At 42.9% G+C, this 26,393-nt stretch overlaps 1 protein-coding gene and 1 pseudogene across 2 annotated transcripts in view; both read right to left on the bottom strand.

The window, feature by feature from the left end:
* Positions 1-310: 310 nt before the first annotated feature.
* ATP6V0A4 (ATPase H+ transporting V0 subunit a4) overlaps positions 311-26,393 on the bottom strand; it is a 48,121-nt gene continuing 22,038 nt past the window's right edge. The window contains exons 12-20 of one of the 2 annotated variants that reach the window (XM_066634657.1): positions 26,210-26,367; positions 23,610-23,706; positions 20,810-20,928; positions 18,720-18,936; positions 17,460-17,567; positions 12,276-12,416; positions 2,691-2,808; positions 957-1,128; positions 311-401 (exon numbers count right to left, since the gene is read on the bottom strand). In XM_066634657.1, coding sequence (XP_066490754.1) covers positions 311-401; positions 957-1,128; positions 2,691-2,808; positions 12,276-12,416; positions 17,460-17,567; positions 18,720-18,936; positions 20,810-20,928; positions 23,610-23,706; positions 26,210-26,367 — 1,221 coding nt within the window. The remainder of the gene's footprint in view (positions 402-956; positions 1,129-2,690; positions 2,809-12,275; positions 12,417-17,459; positions 17,568-18,719; positions 18,937-20,809; positions 20,929-23,609; positions 23,707-26,209; positions 26,368-26,393) is intronic. The other variant, XM_066634658.1, reaches the window with a different exon arrangement.
* Positions 15,023-15,141, bottom strand: LOC136657937 (5S ribosomal RNA; annotated as a pseudogene).

The raw sequence follows: 26,393 nt of genomic DNA on the forward strand, positions 1-26,393 counted from the left end.
CCCAGGGCCATAAACAAACCCCGTTTGCATCTTTGTTTTGAACTGAACTACTACACATTTCTTTTTGACAGATTAGAGAGGAAAAGATTCTGTTAAACCATTCTCAGATGTTCTTAGAACAGTGGGTTGTTCTTGACCAGCTTCCTAAAGCTGGACAATCTCCCCATGTAGCCACATGCAACGTGAAGCCCCTACAGAAGGTTTTTTTTCTCCATCCTTCGCAGCGCCTAATTGTCAGAGATTTTAGAAAAAGAAAAAAAAAAACAGACATATGCCTGGGAATTTCAGGTTTCCAGACTCTGATCAGGTTTCATTCATCTTTTCCTTCTATGATGGTCTTAAAGGAGAATGGGGTAAATGCATAACCTGCCCCCGCATAGAACTTGTTCTGGAACTCCACCCTGATGGGGAAAAACAAGACACATCAATTAGAACAAGAAAGACCCAAGTCTTTAAATAAGAGACACTGCTGGAAGTCTTGTTCAGCTGTCTGTGGGCAACAGGACATCTTCCTAGGGCTGGGCTGGTTCCACTTGGCCTTGCCTCAGCCCCTACCTCAAACAAGAACGCCAGAGTGGCTTCCACACATGCCCTCCCACAGCGCCTCTTTTAGCTGTCCACCAACATTTAGCTGCTCGCCATTTTGAATATAGTTTCACAGAACAATAGGATATAAACCAATTCCACAAACAAATACTTTTGTTACAATGCAACTGAGAGGGTTCTAGTTGGGCAGATGCAATTGACATGCCAGCGAAGCAGCTACAGCGCCCCATATGCAGAGGTGCCCTACTACTGAACTTAAGACTCCTCCCTGCAGGTGGAAATGACAGGGGTCAAGGTACATGAAGCACTACAAGCTAAACATCAGTACCGTCACCTCCCTAGGCGAGGTTTTTCATTGTATCATTAATTTATCAGCCCCTTGCCTGCTGAAAACCACCCAGGCTACTTACCAGTGAAGCCTCAGCGCATGCAGGAAGGCAGAGAGGCCTTCCATGACTAGCAGAATGGCAACGGTCAGAGCAGCAAATACAGCAAAGATGATGAAGATAATGATAAGTCCTGCCCAGCCAGAAGACTGCAGCCCGCTGTGCAACACCATGCTCCAGAGGACCTCTGAGAGTTCTGCAGACCAATGGCGGGGGACAGAATACAGAGAAAAGAGGACTAGCCATGACCACCCAGATTCAAATCATCTCAGACATGAGATCATTGAGCAAAGGACACATTCCCAAGTGCAGGGTTGGTGAGTTCAGGCTCCTCTGCTAGAATTATGTCTGTAGTGATGCAACCTGAAATGTATGTTTCTTTGCTCAGACATATAACTCTTTGATGTCCATAATGCTCTATTTCCTGGCACCAGACATCAGACAAGGGGGCAGAGAGAGCTTACCGATGATCTCCAGCTGCCACCACTAGAGCATCAGCAAAGCATGGGAGGGGAGATGGAACTGAGAGGCCTGTTGGGGGTTGGGGGGGGGGTTAGGAGCAATCAGACCACATTGTGCTCCTGATGACATCCATCAGGGGCATGATAAGAACCAAATTGTGCTCAAAATAGATTAATAACACTTTCAAATTTGGGAAAATAGCTTTTGGGGGGCCCCAGACTGGAAGAATTTGTCTTAGGCATCAATAATTACTTCTGGGATCCAATGGGAAATTTTCCTTTTTTTCAGACATTAGATTAGGCATACTACCGCTTTCCTGCAACTGCACAGGGAAGCTCTACTTCTCAGCGACACTGTTAGAATGGATTTCTCTTCTCATTGCCCTGGGGTTGCCAACTGATCAGGATAGGCTGCCTTTGTGTCTTTAACAGCAGCCTGATATGCATAAAACAGTCAAGCTTGTCAGTTCAAGCTGATGTTAAAGGCACAGCTACAGTGCTAGTTGAAAAGCTGGCCACTCTTATTTGCTTCTTAGCAATGGCTGTCCTTGCATCGGGGGGGTAGGGCCAGATCCTAGTTCTGGCACAAGTGACTCAGTTGTGTAAATCGTTGTTAAGGATACCTTCACTCTGCCTCCCGAGACAATACTCCCAAACAGCATTTTGGGGTAAAAATTTGATGGGGCAGCCTCACAGAACTCAGTTATATAAGCTGAATGCATATTTATTTATGAAAAGACAAAGATCCATCAGTAGACCAATAAATGTCACCTAAATACCAAGATATGAAACTGACACATCACTTACTTCCTTGACCCAGCCTCTGTCCATATATCAACACCTCACTCGATCAGTCTTTTTAGGTACCTCTATGGTAGTGGTTCTCACACATTTAGCACCAGGACCCACCGGGACAGAATGAGAATCTGTCGGGACCCACCAGAAGTGATGTCATGACTGAAAGTGACATCATCAAGCAGGAAAATTTTTTAACAAGACTAGGCTGCAATCTTACCCAAGATTAAGTCCCATTGACTATCATTGTTAAAAGAATATACATAGTAGCCTGTTCAAAGTACAGATCTGTAACATTTCCCCAAATGCAGTCATATACCATGTAGCATCAAGCCTAATATATTAAAAATAAAATATTGAAACGAATGGGGACCCACCTCAAACTGGCTTGTGACCCACCTAGTGGGTCCCGACCCATAGTTGAGAAACACTGCTCTATGGAAATGCTTAGTATTCGTATGACACTGGTATGCAGCAGGAACAGCCCAAATGGAAAACTCACGTGCGTGGGCTAGGCTGAGTGCCCAGAGCCGCAGGTAGGAGGCTGTGTTGGAAATGCAGCCCAGGCAATATTCAATGGTATGGATGGCCTGATGAACAAAGATGTCTCCGAAGTTGAACTGAAAGAGACAAAATGCAAGAGCTACAATGGCCAGGATCCAAAAATTTGTGTGATGTGTTTGTGAGCCCAGTGGACTGCTTTTTCAGGCAGTAGTCCCAAGCCATTCTGACAACAGGATCTAGAGCAGTCTGTACACCTAGGTCTGATCCATGGGCCAGTTTCCACAACAGTGTTTTAAGATGAAAAATCACCAAGAAGTACCTTTTCCACCCAAAACTGACTTGGTAAAATGGTCTTGTGAATGCACTCCCTTATAATCAGATTTTTAAATTTATTATTATTATTATTATTATTATTATTATTATTATTATTATTATTATTATTATTATTATTATCCAAAATAAAAACAAACAACAAACACATAACAAATACACAACACAAAAACACACCATTGGAGGGTACAGGCAATCATATGTCAATATATCTAATCAATCAATACATATCTTCTAATCTTGTTCCTCTTCTAGTTTAGCCTCTTAATATCATTTATCTATCATTTCATATCCTACATAATATATCATGTATACAATACATTCATCTAAATGCCCATCTTATACATCTACAACTTCATTTTCAACCAAGCATAGAATGGTCTTCATTGCTCTATCTGTGTTGGTTTGCACTGTTGATCCAAAATCTCTGAAAGCCTATCCATTTCCGCTACATTCATTATTTTCTCTATTAATTCATCTTTCGTTGGAATTTTAATATCTTTCCAATATCTAGCATATAAAATCCTTGCAGCAGTTAATATCATAATAACTAAATACACATCGTTTTCTTTATCTATAATATCTAAGGTAATATTATGCAAGAATAACTCTGGTTTCAGCAGTATCATAAATCCAACAATCTCTTGTATTAGATTCCTTACCATTTTCCAATTTACTAGCATTTTTTTTACATGTCCACCACATATGATAAAAGTCCCTTCTTCACATTTACACTTCCAACAATTTTTTGATATGTTCTGATTCATTGTTACCAGTTTTACTGGTGTCATGTACCATCTATAAAACATTTTATATACATTTTCTTTAAAATTTGTTGCTCTAGAAAATTTTATATTATATTTCCAAATCTGTTCGCATTGTTCTAATGTAATGTTATGGCCTATATTTTGCGCCCATTTTATCATACTTTCTTTTATTGTTTCTTCATGCATCTCCAAATCCAATAGGAACATATACATTATTTTGATATATTTTTCTTTTGTTTCTAAGAGTATTCTATCAAATGGCGTCTGTTCTGAATAGAATCCTTCTTGTTTATCTTTCCCAAATTTTGAATCAAGTTGCAAGTGAGTCCACCAATCCATCTCCATGCCCTGTCTTGACAATTCTTCTTTTGTCTTTAATTGCCCATCTTTCTTCAATAAACTTTCATACCTAAGCATTTTTGTTGTCTCTAATAAATTCGGCTAGATACATGCTTCTAGCGGCGCCACCCATTGGGGGATTTTGGTATACATCTGTCTTTGTATTTTAGCCCAGATCCGTAATAAAGATTTCCTTAATATATGATTGTTGAATTGCTTATATTCGTTTGCTTTTCCATACCAAACAAATGCATGCCATCCCCATTCAGGATCATATCCCTCCAGTTTAAGTATTATTTGATCTTCTAATATAATCCACTCTTTAATCCATAGTAGTGCTGCGGCTTTATAATATAAAAACCAATCAGGAAGCTCCATGCCTTCTCTTAGTTTCACATCTTGCAAGGCCTTCATTTTAATTCTTTAATTCTTTCCCTGCCAGATAAATTTTGAGATAATTTGATTAATTTCTTTAAATATATCTTGCTTCAATATTACAGGGATTGTTTGGAAAAGAAAGTTTATTTTAGGCAAAGCTTTCATTTTCACTGCGGCAACTCTTCCCATCAACGAAAGTTGCAATTCTTTCCATTTTGTTAAGTTTCTTTTTATCTCTTCAATCAGTTTCAAATAATTATCTTTCACTAATGTACTTGTTTTCTTCGTTAATTGAATCCCTAAATATTTAATTTTTCTTCTTCTTCAAATTGTAAAAACATCAAATTCCAGTTCACATTATCAAATGCTTTTTGAAAATCTATAAAAATTATTGCCATTTGCTTATCAGGGTGCATTTTATAATATTCTAAAAAGTTCAATATCTTTCTCATATTATTTCTGATTTGTCTTCTTGGTAAGAACCCTGTTTAGTCTTGATGAATAATGTTTATCAAAACTCTTTTTAATCTTGCAGTTAATATTGTTGCAAAAATTTTATAATCCACATTGAAGTGAAACTGGTCTGTAATTCTGAATCTCTTTTTGGTCAAGCCCTTCTTTACATATGACTGTAATAATTGCTTCCTTCCAAGTATCAGGGATTTTATCCTTTTGCTGTATTTGTTCTATCAATTTTTTAAATGGTAACATCAACTCTTCTTCAAAACATTTATAAAATTCAGCTGGTAATCCATCGCTACCCAGCGATGTCTGATTTTCTTGTTTAGCAATTGCTTCTGAAATCTCACTAACTGATATTGGTTGATTTAAACTCTGATGTTGCGACATCTTTAATTCATTATTTTTTTTGTAAGTAATTCCTTTGAGTAATGCTTGGGATCCCTTCTTCCATATATAATTTTTCAAAAAATTTTTTAGCAATAGCAATCATATCTTTTACATTCATAGTCTTTTTCCATCTTCATTCTTTAATGTGTCTACATAGGATTCCATTTTCTCTCTCTTTAATTTATAAGCCAGCCATTTTCCAGTTTTATTGGCATTTTCAAAAAAATTTTGTCTAGCAAAAGTAAGTTTCTTTGCTAGTTCTTCTGTCAATAAAACATTCAATTTGTGTTGCACCTCTCTCATTCTCTGTTTTATCTCTGTTGCTGTAGGGTTTTGCTTTGCCAATAATTCTTGTCGTTTCAATTCTTTCTCTAATTCTATACATCTTTTCTCTCTTTCTTTTCTTTTTCTTGCACCTTCTCTTAATGCCAATCCTCTGAAAACAGCTTTACTAGCATCCCAGACCGTGGTCATTGGTATATCATGTGTAATATTAGCTCTAAAATAATGTTCTATTTCTTCTTTCAAACTCTTTTTAAATTTTTCATTTTTTAAACTGTTAATGTTCAATCTCCATTGAGATGGCTTTTGAAGAGTTTCAGATTTGCTCTTTACTGGGTTGTGATCTGATAGTATCTTTGGTAATATTTCCACTTCTACCAGATTTTTAATCCATACTCATTGTATCCAAAGAGCATCAATCCTTGACCACGTCTAGTGTCTATTTGAATAAAAAGTATAGTCTTTAGTTTCTGGATATCTTGTTCTCCATACATCTATCACAAGTGGTACTCAAACTTTTCTGGCCAGTGGCTCCCTTGACCCCCGTGGCTGTTGGCCATGACACCCCATCATGTTCCTGAGGGCTGGAAGTGACATCATTAAACAGGAAGTGGCCAGAAATATTAACTATATTAAATATATTAAATATAATATTAAATTTCAAATATATATTAACTATATTATATTTAACCCTAACCCCTGCTAATTGGGTAAGAGGCACTTTTTCAAGTGGGTGCACCATTTTTTTTAGCAGGGGGAGAGTAACTGTTTTATCAAATGAACTTTGTGAACAACCAGTCTGACCAACATTACACACATGTACCCCTGTGGACCCCAATCCAACTAGTCATTTCTCCCATTCTCCTTGGATAGGATTGAACCCTTCATTAATGTAAATGCAATTACATTTCTCCAGCAGCTGGTGGGGAAAACAAAAATAGACCATGAAAATACTGTATATCAGAGCTGATAAGGGTTTGGTTAGGAAGTTGATTTGTCTTCTATACTAGGAGATGTACAACTCAAGCCTATGCATATCTACTCAGAAGTAAGTCCCATTATAGTCAATGGGGCTTACTCCCAGGAAAGTGTGGATAGGATTGGGCTGGCAATCACTTCATCAATGCCTGATAAGTATTCCCTTCAAATAGCAAGGTTCATCACTTTAAAAATACAGCCTCTCCTCTTCAGTCCAACAACAAGATTAATAAATCACTTTAAAAACAGTACCCTTTTTCTGCTCCTGGCCAAGTAAAGTGTGTGCTTGTCTCTTCCCTCCCCCTTTGCCAACTACATGGATACAACTTTAAGGGGAGGGCGAGGAATTGGGAAGGTTTGGCGATTGAAAGGGGGGAGTGGAAGAGGGAGGGAGGTTGAAAAGAGAGATTTCACTTTGATGAGAAGCGATCCCAGGCTGGGAACTAGGAACCAACCAGACAAGGATCAGTGAGCGTTAAGGACTGCAAGCTAAGCATGCTCAGTACTTGCCAGATGGGGGTTGAAGAGCTTTGCAAACAACATGGAACACAGCGAACACAGCGAACACAGAAGGTGGCAGCCTCGGAGTGGAGGGAGAAGAGGGCGGGGCGGCAACAGCCACTCTCACAGCTGACGGAGAGGGAGAGCTGACGGAGCGCAGAGACGGAGCGCAGAGACGGGCTCGAATTCTGCCCAGGGGTGTGACTGTATCGCTGCGAGAGGACATCCCGTGCCTGCCTTTTGAGTTCCTGGTGCCGCCCTAAAGAGCTGCGCCTCACAGTTTGAATAACACTGATCTATCAGATACATCTCTTCCGCTAATTGTAAAAATGCTTTAGGAATTTGTGTTCTTTTTTCTTTTCTTTTACTTGCATCGATGTAGAATCCATTTGTCTATCAAAAACTGAATTAAAGTCTCCAACAATACAGCACTGTTCGTATTCTCTAATTCTTGTGTCTTTATATAGCTTTGTAAAAAATTCTTGCTGATTTTCCTTTGGTGCATAAATATTCACAATTAAGATTCTTGCATTTTCTTTTTGTAATTCCACCATCAATATTCTTCCATCTTGTGATGCATATATTAGTTTTGGTCTCGGTCTTTCTTTTACATATATGGCCACACACCCCTTTTTAAAAAAATCTGAGGCTACAAATACTTCTCCTAATTTTTTGTTCACAAGCAGTGCTTTATTCATATTTTTGATGTGCGTTTCTTGTATACAAGTTATATCCATATTTAACTTTTGGCAATTGAAAGAAGACTTTATTTTGTTTTTGAGGTGAGTTTAAGCCATTTATGTTGACAGAGTAAATACTCCATCCTCCCTTAACCATCATGTTTCTTTTTACTATTCACCTTCTCTTTTTGTCTTCTTGTTGCTATTGGTGAATGCCTCCCTGCCCCTCTAGTCTCTTCCTTCTCTGATTCCTCAGTTGTCTCTGAATCATCTGATTTCTTTTCTTCCAGCTCCATTTCTACACTTTCTAGTTCTTTTCTTCTCAGTTCCTCTTCCTCATTTTCTTCATTTCTTGCCTCACCCTGCTTTCATTGTTGAATTTATATTGTATCTTTGTGACTGGAATTGAAAAAAACATACCTTCCAGGAAAAGCCATCTATATGATATTTGCTTTCCTCTTAAAAATTTCTGCTAGCTCTTCATATTCTTTTCTCTTCTTTCTCACGTTCCATGGGACATGTCTCAGAATTTTCACTTTGCTACTCTCCATCATCCATTCCTTTTCCTGTGAGCACTTCAATATTTTATCTCTGTAAAAAGTTATGATGAATTTCACATGGATTTCTCTTGATAGTTCATGTTTTCTTAGATAAAAAGTGCTCACTCTTCTCGCTAAATCCAGATCCATAAGAATCTCCTCGGTGTGTCGATTCACTCTGATATTAAATCACCAATCAGACGTCATGTATCTTCCCCTTTCTGTTCTGGTACATTTTGTATTCTCACCACTTGAGCTGCACTCTCCATCTGAATTTCCATTAATGTTGCCTCTCCATCATACTGTTTTGTTCTATCTCCAGTATTCTAGATTGATCTTTTGTTGTCTTTCTTTCTAATCTTCTAATCTTTTGCGTATTCTCATCCATTTGGCCTTTAACAGCTTTCAATCGCACACTAAGATCATTTAATTGTGTAGTTAAAACATCCAGACTAGCTTGAACCTGCAGATATTGATTTGTGTGCTGCTAGCCTATCGCCACTAATTTCTCTATATTGTCTTGTATTGTCTGCTTCCAATCTTTCCCTTTCAATTCAGATTTTTAAATTATTATTAAGGACATAAGATATGAGCCAGGAAATCCCTGCTCCAAACCTCACCTTGACCATGAACTCACAGGATGTCCTTTGGCAAGTTACTTTATTACCTCTTAAACTTAGCTCCCCACACTGGGAATGCAGAGCTGACAGTCTTACAGGATAACAATTAGTGCAGAGGTTCCCAAAGTGGTGGGTCATGACCCACCAAGGTAACTGGAAGCAGAGCATTCCCCCTTAAGTGGTGTGGCCCTGCTCTGATGGCAGCGACAACACTGCAGCAATTGCAGTTCTATCTCTCCCAAGGGGCTTGGTTTTTTACCTGAGTGGCAGAGCTGGCCTAGAGGTTCACAGTCCCCTCCAATGTCCTCCATTGTTGTGTAAACAACCCTTATCTCCATTCAGCAGCTCCATTTTTGTATGAAAATGTGTGCTTGACCACCAGAGCCTGAGCAGTACCAGGACAGGGTCTGTTTGTGTCAGCCTGGGCAGACCAGCACAGGGGGTAGGAGAGGGTGGAAGGAGGGAGGAATAGAGATGGGAAGGGGGCATTTCAGGGCAGGGAGGGCAGCTCAGGGGAGGATAGGAAACAAGAGGGGGTGGGGTTGGCTGTGGTGATGCAGGCTAGAACCCAACCTCCTTCCCCAGCCCAAGTGGCGTTACTAGGGCTTGGATTTGCACTCATGAAATTGTGGGCTCAGATTCAAGTAGCCCCATAGGGCTGCTTGTGGCGTTGCTCAGATAAGGGAACTAAAATCCCCTTATTCTGAGGTGCAGCCCAGGCCACACCAAACCTATGACAGATATTGTGCAGGCCCAATTGGCCTGCTTGTTCCAGGGTAGATTAGCATGCGCCCAAAGCAGTTGAGACAATGTGGTCTATTCTGCATATGCATTCATATTAGATGGTGTTAGTCCATGGAGTATTCTTTTATTTTAAAAGGGGTTAAATTTTAGAACTTCACTCTAGACTGGAACTAGGTATTGCAGTGGCCAGGGGCAAAAGCAGCAGCTCTGTGTCTCCTTCTCCTTTGATCCCTAATGCCTAGAACCCAACCCATGATGTGATATCATCATGCTCTGAGCTTCCCTTATCCCCCTCCACATAGCTGGCTGTTGCTTGTGATGATCACACTTTGGGTATCTAAGAGAGAAGACATGTGTGGCTGCTGATTTTGACAGCAGCCACGCATCTGCCATAAATAACCAGGCCTAATGGCCATCACAGGTTTCATTGGGATATACAGTGGGTTGTATGTGAATGTATGTTAATTAGATTTCCCATGTATGAGTCTTGTGGACTGCATTTTTAGAAACAATTTTTCTTAAGACATTTAAACGGGAACGCTGATGAAACTTGGGTTGTTTTTTTTTAAATTTGTATCTGTTATCTGTGTCTGGAGGTTACATGATCATCCTAACTGTCTGTCTCCCCACAAAAGTGTAGCAGCCTGAAAAACTAAGAACTTCCTGTTGTTCGTTTTAATAACGTCTCAAACATAGATCACGCAGGGTTGGTTTTGATGCCACTGAAAAAAATATGGTGGAAACATTCTCCTGTGATTCAATAACTAGCTGCATATGTGAGCCCTCTGATGCTCACATTCTTGTCCACATGCTAAAGATAAAAAACCTCATTATTAAAATTCAATTAACAGTCTTTGTGGACAAGAAGCTATGGAAAATTGGAAATTTGACTATATTCATTATTACTGTTTGGGTGAAGGTGTTTACATGTATATGATATTATTTTGATACATGTGTACATGCATCTCTGTACATAAGGACACTTGGACCACACTTACTAATAGCGATGGCAACACTGTTAAGGCATTTCTGCAACAGAAAGACAGAAAATTTGGTACACACCTAGTGTACCCTGGATCACTAAACAAGTGCTACTTTCCAACTCGACAACATTCCGGATCATTAGACAAGTCTGAAAATAGGACATTTTTTAAATTCCTCTCATCTGAACATGCTATGAAATCTACCTCATAATTATTTTGTAGGTGTCTTATATGCACACTGATAGTTATCTATATTATGTATCTTATAGGATTATGTAACTAAGATAAAACATCTGAAGAAGTTTATCCCATAACAGCAGCCCGTACTTTATCAAAGAGAAAACCAGGCCAAATCACTGACAGAGGACATGTTGTGGTAGGATGTGCAATGGGAACCAGGAACATCACATTCATACAACAGAACTGGGAAGCACAAACTGTATTTTCCCATACCTCAACAATCCTCAAGTCAGGGAAACTGGGAGATTTCCAAAGGCTGCCATGACTGTAACATACAAATTATGTTTTTGTTGGCATCCTTCAGTCTCGGAAGACTATGGTGTCACTGAATGGTGGCTCTGAATGGTGGTTCTGGAACAGAGTGTCCTCTCCAGTGTGCGAAGCCTGGGTAAAGTAGGTATGGAGGATAGGCTGTTACCCATGCAGCAAATCCCCCCTCTCCACGTCGCTGAAATGGTCCAATGGAAAGGCAGAGGCCAATACGGTTGGTTCCAGCGGCGTCGCAGGAGTTGCCAGAACGTGACTGTGTTCAGCCATGAACTGCCTCAGGGACTCCGGCTCTGGATTTTGCCTCGAGGTTGACTCCTGAAGCCTTTTCCGTAACTGGATGTAGCCACAAGGCAGTGGAGGTTTGGGATCAGAGTTTTCCTTCTCTCAGATGAGCTGCCTTCCCAGGCTGACGAGCCCCATCTACCCGGTGGCTGTTTAGTCGCCTCTTACGACAAGTACAGCCAAACTGAGGGCCTATTCTTATCCCCAGCCCCAGGGGTAAAATTATGTTTACAGTATTTGAAAGTAGCACAATGCCTGTAACGTTCGGGAGGATGATAAAACAGAGACTACCTGTTTGGACTTTGCCCTCTTTGATCTCGGACGTGAGTCCCTCCTTGGCTTCCTTCCTCACCCCCCTTTCCTCCCAATCTCCCAAGGTGCAAAATCTCTCTCCATGAGCTCTGACCAGCCACACAGAGTCCACCATTCCATGAGATCAAACATCCATGCAACAGGAATAGTTCTAGGTTTCTCTATTCCAAGTCTAGGACCTGTATTACCAACAGGAATGTACATGCTTGCAGATTGCAAGTAAAATATTTTGCTTTGAAATCTTTTTATTGCCTCTACTCCTGTTTTATTGTTAGCAGCAAACTAGCAGGGTTTGGTGGGAAATGATTGGAAAAAAGATCTTCCGCTATATATGATTCTGCTTTTATATCATACACACACACACACACACAGAAGGGAAATATATCCCTTTCCCCAACATACTTGTACACATGTATGCATGAAAGTAAAAAAGAAAATGGGCATATTCCTTTGTGGTTTCCTTCATGTCTGTACATCTCCCAGTCCTACCTCTTCTTCATGATCATCTTGCCCCCCATGACCGCCACCGCCACTGTGGTCTTCTTGGCTTGCTTTCTTGGCATGGTTAGATTCAATGATCTCCACCTCAATATCGCCAGTGGGACTCTCTGATATCCCAGGAGACACCAGCTTACAGGAAGGAAAAAGAGAGAATAGTTATAGGCTCCTGCTTGGATTTCCAGTCACGTCACGCTGATTTCACAAGTACTGTAGTTGGAAATGTATTGGTATAATGAGATTGCATATTTCCATTACCAATAATAAAACGAACAGATGTATTCCTATATATGGCAACCTGTCTATTTTTCCATCTTTCAATGAACTTAAATTGAGAGCTGATTGACTTCACACCTTCACAAGGGTCCACATCCTTAACCCATTTTTACCCAAGCCACAGGCTTACACATTTGGTCCCTGTTGCATAAATACAATGTTGGGTAGAAACGCTTAAGCAACAGTTGGATTCTTCCAACTGTGATATAACCAAATAAGAGTTTATTTGACTGATAAATGCATGAATTATTAGCTGGTGTGGAAAAACGTATCATTGCACTCCATGCAGTGAAGCCATGCATCAAAGACACTGCAAATATTCCTTGCCCCAGTCAACATTCATCTAAGACAGGGGTGTCAAACTCATTTCATACAGTGGGCTGAATAACGTTCATGATGCCTGCTGAGGGCCGGAAGTGATGATGTCATTTGGCAGGAAGTGATGTCATTAACCAGGTCAAAACCAGAAATATGAGTTCTTGTGTAGGAACTCATTAGCTGCAAATGACAAGAGAAAATACACAAATCTTGATCATAATTCAAGATGGGGGGGCCAATTATCATGCGGGCCACTCTTTCAGCAGTGAAACCTCAGCATTGCTTAGCAGCTGAGAGCCCGAGGGCCAGATAAAAAGCTTCTGAGGGCTGCATCCGGCCCTCAGGCCTTATGTTTGACACCCCTGATCTAAGAAATTCATCCGACATGAAGAAATTCATAGAGAATGATTTTTAAAGGACTTGGTGACAAGTCCTGTAAATTTCCTGTTAGCTTTTTGCTTCATTTTCACTGTTTTTGGTTTTGACTGTAACTGGAAACAAAAAGACAAAGGTGTATCACAATGGTGTACAAACTGATTGGCATCAGAGAGATGGTTTATATATATAAGTCCCTCCTCCTTTATAAAATTGCATGGTGGGAGAGAAAGGAGTCTCTGGCAGTTGGGAATGAATGGACCATTGAATCTGAGAGAGATTTGTTAGGACAGGCCTATGAGAACATAAGAACAGCCCCACTGGATCAGGCCATAGGCCCATCTAGTCCAGCTTCCTGTATCTCATAGCGGCCCACCAAATGCCCCAGGGAGCACACCAGATAACAAGAGACCTCATCCTGGTGCCCTCCCCTACATCTGGCATTCTGACTTAACCCATTCCTAAAATCAGGAGGTTGCGCATACACATCATGGCTTGTACCCCATAATGGATTTTTCCTCCAGAAACTCGTCCAATCCCCTTTTAAAGGCGTCTAGGCTAGACGCCAGCACCACATCCTGTGGCAAGGAGTTCCACAGACCGACCACACGCTGAGTAAAGAAATATTTTCTTTTGTCTGTCCTAACTCTCCCAACACTCAATTTTAGTGGATGTCCCCTGGTTCTGGTATTATGTGAGAGTGTAAAGAGCATCTCCCTATCCACTCTGTTCATCCCCTGCATAATTTTGTATGTCTCAATCATGTCCCCCCTCAAGCGTCTCTTTTCTAGGCTGAAGAGGCCCAAACGCCGTAGCCTTTCCTCATAAGGAAGGTGCCCCAGACCCGTAATCATCTTAGTCGCTCTCTTTTGCACCTTTTCCATTTCCACTATGTCTTTTTTGAGATGTGGCGACCAGAACTGGACACAATACTCCAGGTGTGGCCTTACCATCGATTTGTACAACGGCATTATAATACTAGCCGTTTTGTTCTCAATACCCTTCCTAATGATCCCAAGCATAGAATTGGCCTTCTTCACTGCCGCCGCACATTGGGTCGACACTTTCATCGACCTGTCCACCACCACCCCAAGATCTCTCTCCTGATCTGTCACAGACAGCTCAGAACCCATCAGCCTATATCTAAAGTTTTGATTTTTTGCCCCAATGTGCATGACTTTACACTTACTGACATTGAAGCGCATCTGCCATTTTGCTGCCCATTCTGCCAGTCTGGAGAGATCCTTCTGGAGCTCCTCACAATCACTTCTGGTCTTTACCACTCGGAAAAGTTTGGTGTCGTCTGCAAACTTAGCCACTTCACTGCTCAACCCTGTCTCCAGGTCATTTATGAAGAGGTTGAAAAGCACCGGTCCCAGGACAGATCCTTGGGGCACACCGCTTTTCACCTCTCTCCATGAAACCTCTCACCTCTCTCCTCTATAGAGCCATGAAACAAAGGCTCCTTGACATCGAGCAACAGGATCTCTATAGTAATGCTTACAAAATCTGCTCTCCAGTACATCTCCATCTTTCCATCTTACCTGTAAGGAGCCTTAAGTATTTTTACTTTCTGGAATGCTCCCAAGAACGAAGGGCGTTTACCCTTGTGAGATGTCATGTCATTCCATCTGAGCAGTTATGTGGCAGATATAGAGGTATCCCAGTTGCAGACAGAGTTTGTCCATGCAGGCAGGGGAATACCGAAACACTCCCTCACATGTTATTACACTGGTTGGCAACCTTCAGTCTTGAAAGACTATGGTATAAGCCTACAGCACCCAGTATTCCCAGGCAGTCTCCCATCCAAGTACTAACCAGGCCTGACCCTGCTTAGCTTCCGAGATCAGACGAGATCGGGCACGTGCAGGGTAACACTATCCAAGATATCAGGATCTTCGCATAAGCGGCTTATCGCCAACCTTGGCCGCTTTCTTGGGTTGGAGCGACCAGAATAAATTTGCCTACTTACTTAGTGGGGCAAATGAAGAACTTTCTGGGGTGGTAGCTAAATATATAAATATTTATGTCAAGAGACATATCTCTCTGATGGTCACAAATGGTTGAACCTATGTAGTAAGATCTGGTTGGTTACGGCCGGAGGTAAACTGTCTGATTCATGCATCCCTCCGTTCAGTCTTTTGTTTTATACTGTTTGTATTTTAAATATGCCAATAAAGGTTTCTTGAATCTGAGAGAACAGTAGCTAGAGAGTGAGGGAGAATGGTTTAAGATTCTGTTTGCTATTTTGGCTTCATTCCAAGATCAAGTTATAAATATGGATTACACTTCCAGGAACTGTTAACAATCCCGGGAATGAAAAATATTGCATGAATAGAGTTTAGGAAGTAAGTTGCTTTTTATTGGCATGGCTTTGCAAAATTACACTCATTTTTCTACTCCAATTCATTGCTCCTTGAATGCATCAATAAAGCATCTTGTTGGGTATTCATGCAAATCTTTGCGTGCTGCTTGTTGCCAGATGACTGCCTTGAAATTCTCCCCCATAACACCTAGCACTCCAGGCTATTTACTGATAGAGGGAGTTTGAGATAAGGGGTGCTTCTGACTCTATCAAAATAGCTTGGTAAGCTAGAAAGTGGTGGCAATGAATCTATGGGGCAGGTACTCATCGGACCCAAATGTGTAACCAAGGAATACATTCCATTTATTTTGTATGTAAAACAATTACGAAGAGTTGCAATGTTATCTGGTTGTTCTGGAAGCACTATTTGGAGAGAGACCCGTGAGAAAATCAAGAATGATCAAGGTGTATTCCATGACACCTTACGAGAGAACACTCTGTTCTCTTACTCATTGTTAGCAGAAGGCCAGATTGAGCAATACCTCGTGGGAAAGTTGTTCTTGACTCTATGCTGGAGTGGGAGGTGGAGGGGTAGGGGTAGTTCAATCACGAAACAAAACATTTTTTAAAAAGAAGTTACACAGACAGAAGGGTTGAGACTAGACTTCTTTCTGAGATGCTACTTTTTCTGTGTGCAGGAGGCAATTGGGTGCTTGGGAGCATTGATACAATCAAGTCCCCACCTGTAAATTACATAAGAAAATTACGTAACGACGAAAGCAGTAAATTACATAAACCTGAAAACAAAAGTCTCTGAGAACAGCCACTCGGAAGCTTTGGTGCTGGACAAAGCCGGGATCTCTCTCTCAGCCTGTTCTGTAGGCAGTCTCAGCACAAATGTGAGACACAGATGGGTGTTGCCCTACTGAACCAGTCATGATTCTGGGTGATCCTTGCCTTTTTCAAGCTGTCTCAAGGGCAGGAACAAAGAAGGCATTTTGCTTGAGATGTCTGCAAGCCTGCTCAGACAACCTCAGAGATGGAAATCACGGAGTATGGCTGAAAAGTCACAAAAGAGATTGGATACAGCTGTGGAGCTTGCCTGCAAACCTCAGGAGAAATGCACTTATCAGAACTTCCAGGCCAAATGTGCTTCCACACCTCCCTCTAAAGGGGTCTGCCTTTCAGTTCCAGGTCAGAGGCCTCCATACAAGGCCACTAAAAACAACCAGTGTCCCTATTTTAAGGAACAAAAGAGCTGTATGATCTCTGAGTTATCCTTGAGAGCAGCTGCCATCAAGACAAGCAAGGGGAAAGTTTTCAAACCTTTTGAGATTTCACCAAAGCACACAACATTGGCTCAATTTTGTTTTTGTCCGCTGAAGGTCTTGGTAAATCTCCAGCAGGAGATGGGAGGACAGTTTGCAAGCTGCTGCCCTGAGCAGTGGGGGTCAAAGTCACATAATCATCTCTCCTGTACTTGGTTTTTTTGTTTAAAGTAGCAGGCGCAGCCATGGGTGTTGTTTTTTTTTTGGGGGGGGGGATCTGAATCAGGACCACTGTGCACAGGGTGAGATATACTATCCCTTTTCCCCTGTGCTGTTTTCCTTCCAAACCGCATCTACCAGAAAGCTGCAATTTCTTGAAATAGTTCAAACAACAGTTGGGAGGTAATGTTTGGTGAGAAAACAGTACTGGGAGCAAGTGTTAACCATGTCTCCTGGCACATGACAATTCAGATTTTGGGGTGGGTGGGTTGCTGGTGCTGCTGTTTTCTCCGACAAGCACAGGAGAAATCATCACATGCTGAACATATTGTCTAATTTCATCACAAAATATCCTAAGAAGGTCTTTTATCCACGCAGATGCAAGACCATGATGCAAGACCACTTGGTTCTTACCATACGCTGAGCTTTCAGATGATTGGCTCGAAGGATGAAGGGTTTAATCAAGAGCATCCAGGGAATCGAAATCAGAGCAAAAATTACCAGGAAGGTTTGCACTTCTTGCTAGAAGGAACAGATTTTAAAAAAAACATTTGCTTTGTATTTTGAAGGAAATGCATAAGGAACATTTCACATCAATTATATCTTTTTAAAAAATGCAACTGAATGGTTACACTATGAAATAACAGCCCCACCACATTCAACATTATTGCTCAAAGTTTGGACTCAGAATCTCACCAACTTTTTGGGTGACAAGAATCAGATGTGGTTAAGGAAGACCACTTAACCACAACTTTTACCATACCCTGGTACCAGATGGTGTGGTAAAATCTTTTCCATTGGAGAGGGGGATACAGAGACCCACTGGCGTCACTAGGGGTGTGTGGGAGGTGCGGGCCGCACCAGGTGACAGGAAAGGGAGAGTGGGGTGATTGCGCTCCGCTTCCGCTTTTGCAGAGGCAGAGCAGATCGCTCCACTCTCCCTTTTCCTGACCTGGGGCGCCCTGCAGGTGCTCGTGTAGGGCTTCCCGCACACAGGGACGGCTGCTGCAGGGATTGGAGGGTGTACCCCAGTCCCTGCAGCCCCCTGAGCAACGCGATCCTGGGGATCGCGTCGCTGCCTTCCCCCTGCTGCTTCCCCCCCACCCAAGCAAAGACTTACTGCAGGTTTCAAAATCCCGGAGAGTTTGAAAACCACAGCACTAAGGGCTTGTCATATGGGGAAGCATTCTATAATATGACCCCCCAAGCCTGCAGTGTGTAGCAGAACAGCCCAGGATTCTATCACCTCAGCTTACCACCTCCTTCTGTGCAACTGGAGGTCTCAGCCTCACCAGGTGGGATGACATGGACAAAAACAAGTCAGTATAAAAAAAAAATTAAAGGAGAAACCACACCGGAAAAACATTTCTTCATAAAAATGTATTAAAACTATCATCTCTTGGAATGAATGGTACTTTCTCAAGTTAAAATTATAATTGCATTTATTTATATCCCACACTTCTTCCAAGTGGCACATATGAAATGTCCACCTTTTCTCCATACAGCTACCCAATGAGGTAGTCTAGGCTGCACTGATGGCCCCAGGAATCTCTGGTGAGCTTCATGGATAAGGGAGATTTGAACCCACATTTCCCCAGTCCTACCTGCTCTGCTACCCAGGCTCTTCCCTGTCTAATAATACAAGATACTTAGGAGCAGATGAAGAGTCCATACCTGATGCCTGTACAGGGGACGATTTGACTTATCATTGTAACTAAAGAGAAACATGTTGATAAAATGGATGAGGATGCTCGGGGCTTCGTCGGCAAGGCTGGCATCATACTGGCACCACTTGAAAATGATCATGAACACCAGATAACCAAATAAGGAGAGGATGAAGATCATCTCTGGAATGAACTGCAGGACAATGTTGATGGTTTTCTTGAAATAACTGGAAAGATCCACAAGCCAAGAAAGGGAAGAACAACAGAGGGGATGATCAGAGTGGAAGGCAGAGGGTCACAGGATAACAAGAGAAGGAAAGTAGGAACTTAAAACACTTCCACATGGACTATTCAAGTCTGGGATGGTTACACTTGATTCACTCACTCTTTATGGGTGGGGGGTTCACATTACATTCTCATCCATCCATTGGCCAACCACCTTTTCCCTGTGCTTAAGTTGTCGCATTTATTAACAGATAAAGGCACAAATCCTAACCAACTTTCCAGCATGGCCATAGCTGTGCCAATGGGGCATGTGCTGCATCCTGCAGTTGGGTGGCAGTCAAAGAGGCCCCTTCAAAGTAAGGGAATGTTTGTTCCTTTACCTCGGAGCTGCACTGTCCTTATGTCGGTGCTGGAAAGTGGGTTAAAACTGTGCCCAAAATCAAATGGTTAGCACCAATGTTCCATCTTTTTTGAAAGGTGCACATTCAGATTCAGCAGACAGGAACAGGAAGGGTCAAAGGGGAAAGGTCCCTCTACTGTGTCTCCAAAACATGCGATACCTACAGCAGTGTAGAAGGCATGTTACAATTCCACATGTGACTGCAGGCATGAAAGTACTGGCAACAGGTACATCTAGAACCCCTCTGGACCACACTAGACCATCTTCTGGCTTATTTTGGTATGGAGGTTCCAGCAGAAATCAGTCACCATATCAAAGCCATCATATCAGATTACAAACCGATCCATCCCAAACAGAGTAAAAAAAACCCAAACACAAGTAAGTTACCATGAGAAATTGGATGGTGGTGTAAATAGCACCGGTTCTGGCAAATCAGAGCTTTGCAGGGGTGGGGTCTTCCTGTTTGTAAGGCTTTGAATTCCTAAGGATCCCCCCCCCCCCAATTTGGTGGTAGTGATTCAGGAACAGGAAGGGGTCAAGGCAGCTCACAAGGAGAAAGGGGAAGAGGAAAATCAGCTGTAGAGATGGCTGGGGGAAGTGGAAGGCTAGTAGGGAAGTATTTGGAATGGGTCAGAGAACTCTGAGAAACCATCCACAGCTTAAAAAGAATAAACCATTCCAAACTGGGCTGGGGGGGAAGAGTTTGTCCATATCTATTAGGAAGTGGAGGAGGGAGAAGCAGTGACAAAACAAAGGAGCAGCGTCTCTCTGCTGCCTGAATGTTGGGTGCTTTGCTGCACACAGACAAAGTCTGCTAACAGGAAAGGGAAGTTACACAAGGGCAGGCGACTCCTAGTGAGAAGGTGGGAAGCAAGGCAAAGTGTGGGAAAAGTTCCTTGGGCCCAAGGATGCCTGTAGTTGCCCCAAGGGATGCAGTGGATCAAGGAGCAGGGCCCACCTATGGCTGGTGACCCTGACAATCTCAGCCAACTCCAAATCTATCGGGATTTGGACAATGAAGGTGTGATTAGATTAAAAATAAATAAGGGCCAATACATATTACATTAAACACACTTTAAAGAATGTGTTCTTTCTAGACAGCAGTGGTGGTTTGGGAGGGGTAAGGGATCAGGATCTGCAATATGGCATAGGGAAGAAGGACTTCAGCAAGTTCCCATACCTGGTTCCTCTCCTGATGTCCCCCTGCCCTCTGCAGCCACTATTTGTTGCTTACAAGCTACAAATTTAATCTAACAAAGTTTGGCCCTTAGGACAAGATGATACTGATCTTAAATGTACAACTGGGGTGGGTGGGTGTGTGTGTGTGTGTGTGTGTGTGTGTGTGTGTGTGTGTGTGTGACATTTCTAAGACTACTCAGGGAAAACAGGGTTTCAATTCACTCACACAGGCTTCCCAGCAGGCCAATAAAGGACCAACAGCAGTATACTGGCCACGATGAAGCAGTAAAACTTACACATAGTTGAACAGGCTGAGGATCACCCCAAAGACCATGTGTACGATCCCCAGAATGACAGACATCTTCATTTTGTAGGAGTTTAAGAATGTCAGCTTGTTCTTGGCAATGTTCCAGATCTTGGAGAAATAAACATGGGAATGACTATCCAAATCAAAAGTAGGCCTTTAAGATCTTGCAATGAAAAACAGACGGCGTTGTCCTTCTTGGACTGAAAGAATGGTCAACTATCCTATCCAAGCTCATTTGAAAATTGTTCTGTAGGGTTGCACAAATCTTCTCAACCTTGATGGCATCCTTCTGCTGAAAGCTCCTTGCTTTAAAAAAAAAGTGCTCAGGGGAGGGACACAGAATGTGTCCTGTAGTGAGAAATAGGGAGGTTTGGCACTTAGTCTCTGCTGTGGTTCTGACCCCAATCACACGCATAACACCCTGTGTTGTCTCATGTATTCAAAAAAGCTTCATTTTTCCAAAAAAAGCATCAACTGAAAGCCAACTGAAGCTTTAAAAATACTTAAAATGCATGTTGGGAGGAGGCATTGAGACAGGAACCATGGTAGAGGCCAGATGCTCAAGTCCCCCCCAATGTGGTTTCCACCCCTTTTTAAGGCCCCTGCTGTGTACTATTTTATTCAATTCCTTATTTTAAAGCATAACACTCCAGCTCAACACACACGTGTCTCGTAATGTGGAATGCAGCTGCTCTTGCTTCTTATTATTACTTGGCCAAGAGCCATTTGATACAGAATCCATTGCCACAGAATCCAGCTGGAAAACTTCAACTGGAGTATAGGGTTGCATGTGGTGTCCACTGCATATTGGGATGCTCTCCCATTCCCCGCATGTAAAAAACCCAGCATGTCAGCATGTGTTCAGCCTAGTCTAGCCTTCTTCCCAACATGCTCTGTGTGCATAAGTACTTAATTAAATCAGGCCACTGGTGCAAAACCATAGCCCTGTGCAGAGCCATCCATTCCACCACTGATATCGGGAGAAGCATTTGCAATCAATGCTGCCATCTACTGGGCACTGATAACACTCACACTCATTCAGTCACTAACTTAACCTTTGATTTATCCTCTCAATCTTCATTCCCGGCTGCACCCAATTTTTAAATCCACCAGCCCACCATCTTCCCTCCCTCCTTCTCTCTGTTGTTTTCCCAGGTTCTAGTCTAGATTGTAAGCTCACTGGGATCAGAGACATTGCCTATGCAGCTCTCTAAGGCATGACGTACACTAGTGGCATGGAATCGTCTTCATCATCTATATATGTATCTGAACTCAGATGGTTGAACAATCAGTCTGTGTGCTTAACATGACCACCCACAGACAAGCTCATGGTTTCTAACATAATAGAAGGGTCATAAATTAGCATTATAAAGGGTGGGGACACAACAACGAAAGACTGGATGCAGTCTGAGTGTGCTCAGTGGCTCTGAGGAAATGGGCAGCCCTAAAGCCGTGCACAGTGATGCAGCAGTGCTGGTGTGGCACCTGCTGCATCCTGCAGGGGATTTTTGGCTGCTGGAGGTCTCCTTGGGATAAGGGGACATTTGTCTCCATGTCCCTGGGTAAGCCCCAGCAGCTGCAACAGATCAACTTGCAAGTCCACATTGATCCAAGGAAGATCAGGCCCAGGAAGGGGTCAGAATTGGGTGTGTGCCACTGAACCTGCCCGCTCCCCGGCCTGGTCTGCTCTCCTTCCTGCCCATGTCACCAGCTCCCTGTGCCACTTCACCCCTCCCTCAATTCTGCCCCCCACCCTGTTCAACCCCCTCCCCATCTCCCTCCAAACACCTGCATGGGCTTACCCGCTCTGGTGGGCCTCCTGATCTCTGCCAGCACACACAGGAAGGAAGGCTCCAGCCTTCCTGCCAGCAGCTTGTGCTGCCCCAAAGTGCTTTATGATGCTTCTACAACAGCCAGCACCAATGGAACATGTTCCACCAGAGCTTTCTTTCAATATCATTGGGCTGATACTGTTGAGGTGTCTGATGGGCAACGAACAGCAGCAGAGCTCAGGTGAAGTGGGGAGGGGGACATGGCCTGCTTGAGCCAAATGGGCATTAGGGGAAGCAAGATGCAACATTCTGTTGCAGCTTCCACTTCTAAAATATCAAGAATAATAATAGATACGGGAGGAGAAAGCTGGGTTAAGCCGCTTCTCAGGCATGTAGGGATGGCAGTCGGGGTACATCAGGTGGGACACTGACCACTCATGCCCTTCACTTCGCCAGGCAGACCCCTAAATTGTCAGTACAGTGGCAGCGGCAGCAACTCAATGCACTATGGGCAGGGGTGGTGGCGCCAAAGGCCGGTGCATGGATTTGTTCCAGAGCCCCCAGCAACTTTGCACTACATGCACGTATTTGGGTCCTTTCTGCCCAAAAGATGCTTGGTTTCCCTAATATGCCACATGCTAATCAAATCTGTCCTCACCAGCATGTGTACAGGGCTTAGTCCCTATGAACATTCCCCATTGCCACAGTACAGTTCCTTTCACAACTGCATGCCTGGGAGGATATACAACAAGTAAAGCTTTTCCCCAGCATGGGGATGCAGTGATGGGGAAAGTCTACCTGTTGAATTTCTGCCTTTCTTCGGGCTATTCAAAGGCACAAACACCTTTGTAGAAGGTAAAAGTGGCAATCTCATCTTGGGCCTACCAGCTGCCTTTTGAGCAATTGTGACTGTTGTCAGTATCTTCCCAGAAATCTCTGCGGCTGCCCCAACAAAGATTCCCTTCATATGATCCCCAACCAGATGAACCAGAACACGGGGATAACTGGTTTCATTACCGGATCGATTCCAAAAGGATAGGGGTTTCCAGAGTACACTCCTCGCACTGTTGGGCTCAGCTGGAGTCCGTCAGATACACCATGAACAATAGCATCACTAAAGACAAAGGAAGAGAAACAGGAAGAGAGCTGGGTTCTCAGGGGCTCCCAGAAGAGTGATGAGTTTCTATCTGTGCGCCATGGTGAGGAGTTTTGCTTGTTTGTTTTACAGAAGACCACAAACCATTGCTTAGACCTTCTCGGTGGTGGCCCCTGAACTGTGGAATACCCTCCCCTTAGAACTGAGAACTGCTCCCTCGTTGCTAACGTTTCGGCATGGACTGAAGACCTTTTTATTTCAAATTGTTTTAATTGTTGACAGGCTGGCTGGCGTTCTTGCTCTTGCTTTACATGAAAATCCACGGGGTTTGTTTGTTTTTAGATTTTTTAATTATTGTAAATTGTTTTTAATGATTGTTTTTAATGTTGTATTTTTAAATTGTTTGTAAGCTGCCTTGTGTGCCCGTTGGGCGAAAAGGCGGGGTATAAATTAATAAAATAATAATAATAATAGACTAGCTCTAAGTAGCAGTGGCATACCAAGTTCATTTGGCACCGGAGGCCCATAAATTTTTGGCACCCCCCATGACAAACCTTTACACACACACACACACACACACAAAACTATGTTTGTATATGTATAACCATATCAATAAAAATGCTTCTCTTGCAGGTGACTGCAGCCAGCACCAGCCATATTGCAGCTGCAGCTGGGTCACCCCTGCTGCCATCTTGGAGTGGCCCCTTGGACACCCCCCTGCAGGGGCAGGGAAGAGGCAAAGTGAATTTTTAGATCAGGAGCACTTTGCTAGATAGGTTTCCGAAAGTAAAAAAAGGATTCTTTCTCATTAATGCTGCCATCTTAAATATAAATGGAACTGATCCCATGAGGAACTGCCCTTTATATACAGCAAATTGATGCTTTTCCAATACATAGACTGAAGTTAGTAAAAAAAAAAAGCAGGCGACTATAGCAGGGATGGGAACTCGAGTCAGTGACTTGGACTCGAGCCAGTGATTTGGACTCGAGTCACAAAAATGTGTGTTTTTCAGTGATTCATTGACTTGTGAGTTGTGTGCATGGAAGACTTGGAAAAACACTCAAGTCAGGGACCCCCTGACCTGGCACTCATCCCCATGCATGCTGACTCGAGTTGGCCTCTGTCTGGGGGCGCTTGCTTACTGTTTTCACACACACACACACACACACACACACACACACACAGCCCAGCAGCAGCCTTGCTTTTTCCACGGCGGGCTTTTTAAAGGGGGGGTGACTCAACTTTTGGAGTCACTAAAGACAACTTGGCAACTCGGAAAGTGTCCCCGTTATGACACATTTTTGAGTCGAGCTGTGGGGGGGCAGTTACTCGACTCAACTCAAGTCAAGCCACGTTGGATTTTCCCATCCCTGGACTATAGCATCACATGGCTTGACTATAGCATCACATCAAATTAGATTTAACATTAAATGCATCATCTATCCCTGAACTAATTGTAAACAGAGCCCAAAGTTCAGTTTTGGTTCATACGGCGACTTTTTGAGCAATTACATCCCTGTCACTGCTGCTACTTCCTGCCCTTTCGCAGCAGGAGCAGAAAGGTTTTCCTTAAACACAGGATGTTGGGTGAGACAAGAGAGAGTAGTGAGTTGTCAGGAAACAGCTTAGACTTTCTCTAAATTGACAATGGAAACCGCAGTTACACTCATTAGAGGCCTCTCTGTGAATCTTTCATTCTTCCATCCCTGACAACTTGAACAGTCAAACAGCAGCATTCCAGATGTCAGGGAACCTAGAAAATGCTATTCAAACACTTAATATGGACAGCAAGCACCCTAGAAACTACAGCTCCTTGCACCTATTTGTTTATTTCACATTTTTATCCCACCCTTCCTCCAAGGAGCTCAGGATGGTGTGCATGGTTCCTTCCCAATCCCTGTCCTCACAACAACCCTGTAAGGTAGGAGGCTGATAAGTGACTAACCCAAGGTCACCCAGGAAGCTTCATGGCTGAGCCAGAATTTGAACCTGGATCTTCCTGTTCTAAGTCTGATTCCTGAACCACTACACCAACATAGACATGCTCATGATAGTGTACCAGGTATAAGGAGCCCTGGGACATGTAGCTCCAACTACATTTCCCAGGGTTCCTGGTGTGAAGCTGCTGTTACTAAAGGAATAGCAAAGGGTATTTGGGGGCTTGAGAATGGAATGAGCCTTTTAGGCCCAATGCATTCCCAAAGGGGTCCACATTTTGGAACAGGCTCAAATAAAATGAGTAATGTTCTGATTGTTTGGGAAAGTACCTATATTAGTCAAGCTTTTTCTGAATCAAGTCAAACAGAGTCCACACATAACTAGTTCACCTGTTCATGCTCTGCATCATTGGCTGCTGCTGGGAAGGGAGTAAAGTAATATGGAAGGTTGTGACACCATGACTCAAGATAAGTTTCAAAACATATTATGGAGGGGCTAGGCATGTGACCATTGTTCCCTGCAGCAGCCATGCATTAGGGCAACACCTAGCCTGGCTCACAAAACACCCAGTTTGCCACTTACGTCCAATTACCATCGATGTACATGGGGCGGATATGCCAAGAAGACCCGAATATGTTAAATGATTTGGAGAAGCAATCGTTGTAGATGAAGCCGGTGTAGATAGAGAAGATGCTCATGAGCAAGACCAGGTAGCGGCCACTGAAAAAGGTGTTCCAAATCTGCACAGAGAAAGTACATAAGAACA

Source organism: Tiliqua scincoides, chromosome 7, assembly GCF_035046505.1.
Source record: "Tiliqua scincoides isolate rTilSci1 chromosome 7, rTilSci1.hap2, whole genome shotgun sequence".
NCBI classification, from domain to species: Eukaryota; Metazoa; Chordata; class Lepidosauria; order Squamata; family Scincidae; genus Tiliqua; species Tiliqua scincoides.